The 11,068-nt window shown below is 46.5% G+C and overlaps 1 protein-coding gene across 1 annotated transcript; it reads left to right on the plus strand.

Moving 5' to 3' along the window:
* Positions 1-816: 816 nt before the first annotated feature.
* On the plus strand, positions 817-10,667 carry LOC119939264 (C-type lectin domain family 2 member D-like). Its single transcript, XM_038759167.1, has 6 exons — positions 817-938; positions 6,667-6,783; positions 7,390-7,568; positions 8,677-8,780; positions 8,983-9,095; positions 10,443-10,667. Exons 1-6 carry the CDS (start codon positions 845-847, stop codon positions 10,466-10,468), a joined length of 633 nt encoding a protein of 210 aa, XP_038615095.1. The 5' UTR covers positions 817-844; the 3' UTR covers positions 10,469-10,667.
* The last annotated feature ends 401 nt before the right edge of the window (positions 10,668-11,068 follow it).

Raw genomic sequence — 11,068 nt, forward strand, 5'->3', positions numbered from 1 at the left:
TATACATATATACCATCTGTTCCATTGTACTCTCCCAGGCACTTAGCATAGTGCTCTGCTTACAGCGCTCAGCAAACACCACTGATTGATTGGAAGAAATGCAGTTGTTACAGGGTTTGGCTGGGTGACAGCTGGCCGGTGTTTATTAATAATAATAATAAAGGTATTTGTTAAGCGCTTACTATGTGCCAAGCACTGTTCTAAGCACTGGGGTAGATACGAGGTAATAATAATAATAATTGCATTTGTTAAGCGCTATGTGCCCAGCACTGTTCTAAGCACTGGGGGAGATACAACATAGGTTGTCCCACGTGGGGCTCACAGTCTTCATCCCCATTTTACAGATGAGATAACAGAGGCCCAGAGAAGGTAAGTGACTTGCCCAAGGTCACATACAGCAGACGTGTGGCGGAGACGGGATTAGAACCCATGACCTCTGACTCCTTCACGGGACAGCCTTTTTGTCCCACGCGGACTCACAGTCTTAATCCCCATTTTACAGATGAGGTAACTGAGGCCCAGAGAAGCTAAGTATTTGCCCAAAGTCACCCAGCTGACACCTGCCAGAGCCGGGATTTGAAGCCATGACCTCTGACTCCAAAGCCCGTGCTCTTTCCACTGAGTCTCGCTGCCACCGGGTAGAGCTGTGATGGGCGTTTTACTGGGGATGGGGGCGTCACCCTCTAAGTGTTAGTGGGAGGGCACAAGGACCAATGGGGACCGGCCACAGAGAAAAGCAAATTAGGGGGCGGGTGACGTTAGCCTTGGGAAGGCGGCCAGTATAAGTGCTGTCTGCGTGAGACCCTTTTCCTCTTTGGTGGTCGGCTATCGCAGCGGGAGGAGGATGGAGGGTGGGCCTCAGTTGGTGACCCCCGACCCCCAGCCCGCCGGGAAGGAGCCGCACCGGGCGGGACTGCCGCGGGACCCGGGGGATGCAGGTACAGGGACGCCTGCGCCGCGGTTATGATTAGTAATAATAATAGTAATAATAGTGGCATTTATTAATCTTTATTAATCACAGTCTTTTAGACTGTGAGCCCACTGTTGGGTAGGGACTGTCTCTATATGTTGCCAATTTGTACTTCCCAAGCGCTTAGTACAGTGCTCTGCATATAGTAAGCGCTCAATAAATACGATTGATGATGATTTATTAAGCGCTTACTATGTGCAAAGCACTGCTCTAAGCGCTGGGGGGATACAAGGTGATCAGGCTGTCTCACGGGGGGCTCACAGTCTTCATCCCCATTTTACAGAGGAGGGAACTGAGGCCCGGAGAAGTGAAGTGACCACCCAGCAGACAAGTGGCGGGGTCGGGATTTGAACCCATGACCTGTGACGCCCAAACCCGGGCTCTTTCCGCTGAGCCACGTTGCTTAAGCTGCGACTGCGCGGGGCGGCTCCTGCGGGTGGCGTGGTGACCGTCCAGAAAGTAGCCGGGAATCGGGGCAGGGGTCGCCGCGGGTGAGGGGGGAGAAAGCCCCGGGCCTTGGAGGAGGGGCGGCAGGCCGAACTTCCCGCTGCAAAAGAGCCCGGGGTCGTGGGTTCGAATTCCGCCCCCGCCACTTGTCTGCTCTGGGACCTTGGGTAAATCACTTCTCTGGGCCTCAGCTCCCTCATCTGTAAAATGGGGATGAAGACTGTGAGTCCCACGTGGGACAACCTTCTGAAATCATCATTCCTCCAGGAGGCCTTCTCCCCTTAATCTCTAATCTCCCCACTACATATCCTTCAAAATACCTCTTTGGTCTAGCCGTGTTGAATAATTCCTTAAATACTCACAACCCACTGTGGCACCTATCAGGAGGCCTTCCCAGACTGAGCCCCCTCCTTCCCCTCCCCATCCCCCCCCTTACCTCCTTCCCCTCAAGCAATCAATCAATCGTATTTATTGAGTGCTTACTGTGTGCAGAGCACTGTACTAAGCGCTTGGGAGGTACAAGTTGGCAACATATAGAGACAGTCCCTACCCAACAGTGGGCTCACAGTCTAAAAGGGGGGGAGACAGAGAACAAAACCAAACATACTAACAAAATAAAATAAATAGGATAGATATGTACAAGTAAAATAAATAGAATAATAAATATGTACATACATATATACAGGTGCTGTGGGGAAGGGAAGGAGGTAAGATGGGGGGATGGAGAGGGGGAGAGGAAGGAAGGGGCTCAGTCTGGGAAGGCCTCCTGGAGGAGGTGAGCTCTCAGTAGGGCCTTGAAGGAAGGAAGAGAGCCTGATTCCTGTCTGCTGGCACTGATCAGCACTTGCTATGTTCCCGCTTTCACTATGATGAAAGTAATAATATTTGGATTATATGTCAAACTTTTAGGGCACAAATACACCTTCCATAAGAGTTACGACTTCAGAGCAAACTTACAGGATCCAATTAGTCAATCAGTGGAATCAACTGAGCACTTACTCTGTGCGGAGCAAGGTGCTAAAGGATTGGACAGTACAGTAGAGTTGGTTAACAAGTTGTCTACAAGAAGCTTATAGTCTAGAGGGAGAGACAGAGTTTAGAAGGGGAGTCAAAGGAGAATGGTCCAATAGCTGCTGTACGGTGAGTAGAAGTGGGGGAGGAGGAGAGGGACTGAAAGAAGGGTGTTTAGGAGACACATTTTAAATGAAGCAAAACCTCAAAAATCAAGTGGTACAGTGGTAAGAGATGACTGGTAGAACAAATGGCGATTGGTAATATAAAGACTTTCTTAGAGCAAGGCTTTGCCAAAATCATGACACCAAGAGGCAGATAGAAAAATGATAGCCAATGCAATTAATCAAGTAATCAGTGGTATTTACTGAACACTTACTGTGCACAGAGCAACAGTGTAGTCTTTCTGTACAGAAAGTGTAAGGAATGGTTGGGTATATTTGCTATGGTAACCCTGCTAGATAAAACCTCACCATTGATAGCATTGTCTTTGAACCCTGAAGAAAAACATATGCACATAAACACATACCCTGCAATGGGATGGTCAGAAAGATATATATAATCAAACCCATAAAATCAATGTTCGCTTAGTAAAATATTAATAGGAGGTATTTTTTGAACACTAAAATCCTCAATGCTATCAACTATTCGATGCTATAAAATATTGAAGCAGCCTAATGGGTAGAGCAAGGGCTTCAGAAGGACCTGGAAAGACAATCCCGGCTCTTCCACAGGTGCCCTCCCCACAGCACCTGTATATATATATATACGTATTTATTACTCTATTTACTAATTTTATTTGTACATATTTATTCTATTTATTTTATTTTGTTAATTTGTTTTGTTCTCTGTCTCCCCCTTCTAGACTGTGAGCCCACTGTTGGGTAGGGACCGTCTCTATATGTTGCCAACTTGTACTTCCCAAGCGCTTAGTACAGTGCTCTGCACACAGTAAGTGCCTAATAAATACGATTGAATGAATGAATGAACCTGATCACCGTGTATGCCCCCCAGCTCTTAGAGCAGTGCTTGGCACAAAGTAAGCACTCAGCAAATACCATCATTTTATTAATAGTAGTAGTGGCAAGAAAGCCCGAGTTTGGCAGTCAGAGGTTGTGGGTTCTCATCCCACCCCCGCCACTTGTCTGCTGTGTGACTTTGGACAACTTCCCTGGGCCTCAGCTCCCTCATCTGTAAAATGGGGATGAAGACTGCAAGCCCCACGTGGGGACAACCTGATGACCTTGTATCACCCCCAGTGCTTAGAACAGTGCTTGGCACAACAAAGCGCTCAACAAATCCCATCATCATTCATTCATTCCCGGAGCTGGTGTGGCAGGGACCGAGAGACCCCCTTGCAGGAGTATTAGAGGAAGTGGGGAAAGGCCAAGATTTCCCCCGGCAGGTTCGCCTCACCCTCCCTGACCTTTTCCTTCCCTTGTCCGCCCCCACTTTTCTCCCCCTCCTCCCCCTTCCCCTTTTTGTTTTTTGTGTTTCCCTTTCAGTTTGAGGCAGGTTTCTGGGAAAGAGAAACTCAGCTGTTCCAGGAATTGTAGTTAGAAAGGGGAGGTGGCTAAGGGGGTAGTGCTTGGGCCTGCATGTCAGTCATGGGTTCTATTCCTGGCCTTGGTATATATCTATAATTCTATTCATATTGAAGCCTGTTTACTTGTTTTGATGTGTATATGCATCTATAATTCTATTTATATTGATGCCTGCTTACTTGTACTGATGTCTGTTCCCCCCATCCCCCAGACTGTAAACCCTTTGTGGGCAAGGATTGTCTCTCTTCATTGCTGAATTGTACTTTCCAAGTGCTTAGTACAGTGTTCTGCACACAGTAAGTGCTCAATAAATACGATTGAGTGAATGAATGAATGAATGAATTCGCAGGGCCTCAGGTACCTCATCTGTAAAATTGGGATTGAGACTGTGAGCCCAGCGTGGGACAGGGACTGTGTCCAACCTGATTACCTTGTATCCACCCCAGCACTTAGTACAGTCCCTGGCACATAGCTCTTAACAAATATCATAATAATAATTATTATTGTATTCTCCATCTATACCCACTCCCTTGGCAAACTCATTCGCTCACATGCTTATGACACCCAAATCTACATCTCCAGCCCTGAGCTCTTACATTCTTTGCAGGCTCATATTCATTCATTCATTCATTCAATCATATTTATTGAGCCCTTACTGTGTGCAGGGCACTGTACTAAGCGCTTGGGAAGTACAAGTTGGCAACACATAGAGACAGTCCCTACCCAACAACGGGCTCACACTCTAGAAGGGGGAGACAGACAACAAAACAAAATATGTGGACAGCTGTCAAGTCATCAGAACAAATAAAGCTATATTTCCTCCTACCTTCAAGTCACCTCTACTTGGATATCCTCCTGTCAACTCAAACTTAGAAGAGGGAAGTGTGGACTGGAGAGGGAAGAGGCTGGAGTCAGGGAGATCAGCAAGGAGGCTGATGCGGTGGTAAAGACAGGATAGGATAAATGCTTGGTCCTGTGTGGAAACCGTTTGGGTGGAAAGGACAGAGCAGGGCGTGGAGGTGTTGTGAAGGTAGAACCTACAGGATTCCATTTCTGACTGAATATACTGGTTGAAGGAGAGAGATGACTGTGAACTTGAGGCAGGAAGGATGGTGGTGTTGTCTTCAGTGATGGGGAAAAAAAGTATTGTGGAAACCAAGATGCAGCATGTAAAGGGCAAGGTTTCATTGATGTATGTGCGGAGGAGTAGGATGAACTGTCAACAGCATTGATTGAGTGCCTATTGTGCCTACTGTGAGCAGAAGACTAAATCAGAAGCTTGGGAAAATTTAACCAAAGTAAAACACGTGGTTCTTGCCCTCAAGCAGCTTACAATTTACAACAAAAGACAGAGAAGTAACAACGTCCACACAAAAGTAAGCAGTTAAAAAGTTCCCCTGAAATCCCACCTACGCCAAGAAGTATTTCCCTAGTATCTGTTTTATTTTTTGCCCTCTTTTATCCTTTTTCTTCTTCTTATTATTATTATTGCAGTATTTGTCAAGTGCCAAGCACTGTTCTTGATACACCTCTTATGTTCTCACCTCCCTTCTCTCCTTCTACAGCCCAGCCCGCACCCTCTGCTCCTCTGCCGCTAACCTCCTCACCATGCCTTGTCCTCGCCTGTCTCGCCATTGACCCCCGGCCCATGTCCTTCTCCTGGCCCGGAATGCCCTCCCTCCACACATCCACCAAGCTAGCTCTCTTCCTCCATTCAAAGCCCTACTGAGAGCTCACCTCCTCCAGGAGACCTTCCCAGACTGAGCCCCTTCCTCCCCTCTCCATCGCCCCCCTCCCTCCCTCTGCCCTACCCCCTTCCCCTCCCCACAGCACCTGTATATATTTGTATATATTTATTTCTTCATTTTACTTGTACACGTTTACTATATTTTATTAATGATGTGCATATAGCTATAATTCCATTTATTCCAACGGTTTTGACACCTGTCTACTTGTTTTGTTGTCTCTCTCCCCCTTCTAGACTGTGAACCCATTGTTGGGTAGGGACCGTCTCTATATGTTGCTGACTTGTACTTCCCAAGTTCTTAGTACAGTGCTCGGCACACAGTAAGCACTCAATAAATACGATTGAATGATTGAATGAAAAGTAATCAGGTTGTCCCATGTGGCTCACGGTTTTAGTCCGTATTTTACAGGTGAGGTAACTGAGGCCCAGAGAAGTTAAGTGGCTTGCCCAGGGTCATACAGCAGACAAGTGATGGAGCCGGGATTAGAACCCAGGTTCTCCGACACCCAAGCCCATGCTCTTTCCACTAAGCCACACTGCTTCTCTTTGGTGTTTGGTATGTTGTATCACCTTGCCTCCCTCAACAGACTGTAGACTCCTGGTGGGCAGGAGCTATGTCTTTTGACATGAATTATAAGTTCCCAAACATGCCCTGAATACCATAGGCACTGTTGAATGCCAGTGTTCCTTCTGGTAATGAGAATTATGTCGGGAATCTTGGTAAAATGTTGGCCACAGAACCAAAAACACATGGCAGACAGAAACAACATTTCAAGACTATAAGCTTGTTGTGGGCAGGGAATGTCACTGTTTATTGTTGTGTTGTACTTTCCCAAGCGCTTAATACAGTGCTCTGCACACAGTAAGTGCTCAGTAAATGTGAATGAATGACTGGCTGGCATAATAAGAGATTTTTCAGAGAAGAAAAAGTAATTTGTATTTTTCAGGTAACTGGCTAGCGCCAAAACCTCCTGGAAGTCTTAAACCAGTTTGTATTCATCTGTTTGCTCTGGTCATCACACTTCTGGTCTTCTTGGTGATTGCTCTGTCCTGCGTCTTAGCAAGTAAGTGCTCTATTTCTCAGTTTTTCTGACCAAACTGACAATGTTTCAAGTTCATATTTACCTGGCTCTTCTCTTCCAGGGAAGTCCAAGGTCTTTGTTGAAGTTTTCCCTATGGGTGACCTGTACATATTTATTCACTGACAGGGAGCTAACAAATGTTTGGTTTTCCTTATTGTTCCTGCCAGGGGTGAGGGCCCCTCCCTCCTGTGCCCAGCTGGCTTCTTTGTGGATTTTGCCCCAGCTCAGTTTGGGGGTAATGGGAGGTGTTTCTCCCTGCAGATATGGAATTGTGACTCTGAGCCCCTTCTTTCTCCCGTCTCCTGAATGGTGAAGTGGGGATCAGAATACTTCATGAGGACTTGTCCTTCTCACTGGTGTGTTTGTTGTTGTGGGGTCGTGCTGCCATGGTCTCAGCCCCTTACCTTGTTTTCTCATGCAGGTTCCTGAGGATTAAAGGGCAGTGGGCTCTGTCCAGCTTCAGACTGGTGAAAATGGAGTTGAGGAGGCAGCGGGGCATCTGCCCTACTTTGGAGTACTTGTCTCGGTTTTGTTTGTTTTGTTTTTTTCTCCCAGCCCCTCATATCCCTCTCACTGTTCTATTTTTAGTGGAAAGAGCCAAGCCTCTCCCAGAAGTCCCTGTACCTGCTCCTTGCCCAGATGACTGGATTGGATTCCGGGGGAAATGTTACTATTTTTCTGATGACACAAGGAACTGGACATCTAGCCAGAATTTCTGTACCTCCTATGATGCAGCTCTCGCTGTGATTGACACTAAGCAGGAAATGGTAAAAAGATGATCCTGAGCCCTCCTGTGACCCCACACTGTTCAGAAGACCAGAGAGATACATGCCTTGCCTTCAACAAGCATTTAACCTAGCAGTTTATCTTATTCTCTTGTACTCTCCTAAACTCTTGTCTTAGAGTTTTTCACCCAGGAGATGCTCAGTAAATTGGTGTATTGATTGATCAGCCCTGGAAGCAAAACTAGAGACAGGTTCGATGACTTGGAGGAGAAAGAGTGACAGATAGGAGAGAGGAGAGAAATAGGTGATGAAGATAACTTGGCTGATGTCATGAACCCAGGGTGGCCAAGCTCAGCCACCTCTTATGAACCAAAGAGGGGCAGTCCGAAAACACCTAAGGATTAGAGCCACGGATCAAGAATTCTTCATGCTGGAGTGGCGAGCAGGCTTTCCCGGTGAAGGTGGTGGCAATCCAGAGAGAGCCAGGATTTAGGGGTCGGGGATGGGGGAAGGCATTGCACCCCTTCTTCATCCTGGGCTTACAAAGTGGGGGCCTGCCACCCCTGCCATAAAGACAGGGGCACATCCACCAAGCTAGCTCTCTTCCTCCCTTCAAAGCCCTACTGAGAGCTCACCTCCTCCAGGAGGCCTTCCCAGACTGAGCTCCCTCCTTCCTCTCCCCCTCCTCCTGCTCCCTATCCCCCCAGCCTTACCTCCTTCACCTCACCACAGCACCTGTATGTATGTATGTATATATATATATATGTATACACATAAATATGTACAAACATATATATATATTTATGTGTATTTATATATATTATATATAAATATGTTTGTACATATTTACTACTCTATTTTACTTGTACATATTTATTCTATTTTATTTTGTTAGTGTGTTTTGTTTTGTTTTGTTGTCTGTCTTCCCCTTCTAGACTGTGAGCCTGCTGTTGGGTAGGGACCGTCTCTATGTGTTGCCAACTTGTACTTCCCAAGCACTTAGTACAGTGTTCTGCACAAAGTAAGTGCTCAATAAATACAATTGAATGAATGAAAGGGGCACCATAATAAATAATACAGCCCACGTGTGTGAGCTATACCTCTGGCATAGGAACGCCTTTGACAGACCCTTTCTGTATGCTTTTTAAAGGACTTGTTGATGCGACACAAAGGCCCCTCTGACCACTGGATTGGGCTGAGCAGGGAATCGGGCCAGGACTGGAAGTGGACAAATGGCATCATGTTCACTGGCTGGTGAGTCTTGGGATCAGTTTCCTTTCCTCTCCTTAGAGTTTAGCAAAGCCAGGACCCGAAGTTTAATAGGAGAAGGTGAAGGTGAGGGAGAGAAGACTCACGCTAGCCTTCTTTTTTCTTGCTACCAGAGGGTAGAGGATCGGGAACTATTCCATGGAAGTGTCCAGCTTCATATTGACTGACTCTCTGTCTTCTGTTACAGGTTTACAGTTAAAGGAAATGGAGAATGTGCTTATCTGAACAATAACAGAGTTAGCAGTGCCAGAAACTACACAGACAGAAGGTGGATTTGTAGCAAAGCTGACTTTTATGCCAGTAGGAGACAAAATTAATTCATTCATTCAGTCGTATTTATTGAGCGCTTACTGTGTGCAGAGCACTGTAGTAAGTGCCTGGGAAGTACAAATCGGCAACATATAGAGACGGTCCCTACCCAACAACGGTTTCACAGTCTAGAAGGGGGAGACAGACAACAAAACAAAACAAATAGACAGGTGTCAGTACCATCAAAATAAATAGAATTATAGCTATATACACATCATTAATAAAATAGAGTAATACATATGTACAAGTATACACAAGTGATGTGGGGAGGGGAAGGGGGTAGGGCAGAGGGGGTGGTGGGGAGGAGGAGGATCACAGAGATTCCATATCGAATAGGAGATGTGCATTGTAAATTGCTATTTGCAGTTGCTGCCAATTATATTGGGTTTTACTGAAGGTGTTATAGGAGAGAACATTAGCTGGGGGTTACATCGGGCAATTAGCTCTACTGCCATTTCGGTTCCATTCTCGGGGTTGCAGTAAGTAAGGCTGCCTGAAGGTGAACAAAACACTGAGTTTCCCCCTTCTCAGCTACACTGTACTGACGATTCCCAAAAAGGATGAAATAGTATGTTACGATGGGCATTTCCTTCCCTATCCCCTGCATCCTTTCCTCATTCCTCTCTCCCTAAACCTAATCCTGTCCCTCCAGGGTCTTAACGACTGTGAGCCCCATGTGGGACAGGAACTTTGTCTGACCTAATTAAATTGTAATTACCCCAGAGCTTAGCACAGTGATTGGCACATAGTGAGCACTGAACCAATAACACAATCAACAGAAGCAGTGTCACCAAGTGGATAGATCACAGGCTGGGGAGTCAGAAGGACCTGGGTTCTCATCCCAGCCCTGCCACTTGTCTGCTGTGTGACCTTGGGCAAGTCACTTCACTTCTCTGTGCCTCAGTTCCCTCATCTGTAAAATGGGGATTAAGGCTATGGCACAGGGACTTGGGGCTAAGTTGATTTGCTTGTATGTACCTCAGTACTTAGTACAGTGACTGGTACATAGTAAGAGATTAACAAATACCACAATTATTATCATTATTGTTACTCTTCCCCTCGTCGGGCTTGTGCTTGGGGGCAGAAAGGTGAGCCCCGCCTGGTCTCTAATCCAGAGCCCCATGCACAGAGCCTTTGCTCTCTCATGGCACAGCCAGGTGGCTTCTAACACGGAGCCCTGCCAAAATCTGGTTCTCCCTCACTGTTCCTTCCCCTCCCTGGCTCCAAAGCACAGTCTGAGTTGAGCACCAATGCAGTGTCCCCCGGGAAGGGAGATTCAAGCTGCCTTGTTGTTCCCATGGTACAGAGAGGGGACTCACCAATTCCTTGATGTTTTAGGGGTCCATTTCCCTCCTCCCCCCTAAAGCCACATGGCTGTAAGACAGTGGCTCGGACCACAAGGCAGAGATCAACGGACTGTTAGAGGAGTGACTAAGAGTGATGCTCAGCATGTGGACTGCACATACTCTGCCTGGACCGGTCGTTGTTTGGTGAGCCCACAACAAGGTGCCTTATTAGTGACTGTTTGTGATCCCTTTTCCTCTGCTCCTCCTTCCCCCACTCCCTCCCTCTGCTCTACCCCCCTCCCTGCCCCTCAGTGCTTGTGTGTATTTGTACATATTTGTCATTCTATTTGTTTTATTAATGATGGGTATATATCTATAATTCTATTTATTTTGATGCTATTGATCCCTGTCTACTTGTTTTGTTTTGTTGTCTGTCTCCCCACTTCTAGATTGTGAGCCCGTTGTTGGGTAGGGATTGTCTCTATCTGTTGCCGAATTGTATTTTCCAAGCACTTAGTACAGTGTAAGCACAGAGTAAGCACTCAATAAATACGATTGAATGAATGAATGAATCTCTCTGGCCGCTCATTCTCAGTCTCTTTCACAGGTTCCTCATCTGCCTCCCACCCCATAATTGCGGGTTTCCTTCAAGGTTCAGTTCTGGTCCTCTGCTATTCT

This window comes from Tachyglossus aculeatus, chromosome 17 (assembly GCF_015852505.1).
Source record: "Tachyglossus aculeatus isolate mTacAcu1 chromosome 17, mTacAcu1.pri, whole genome shotgun sequence".
In the NCBI taxonomy this organism is placed as follows: domain Eukaryota; kingdom Metazoa; phylum Chordata; class Mammalia; order Monotremata; family Tachyglossidae; genus Tachyglossus; species Tachyglossus aculeatus.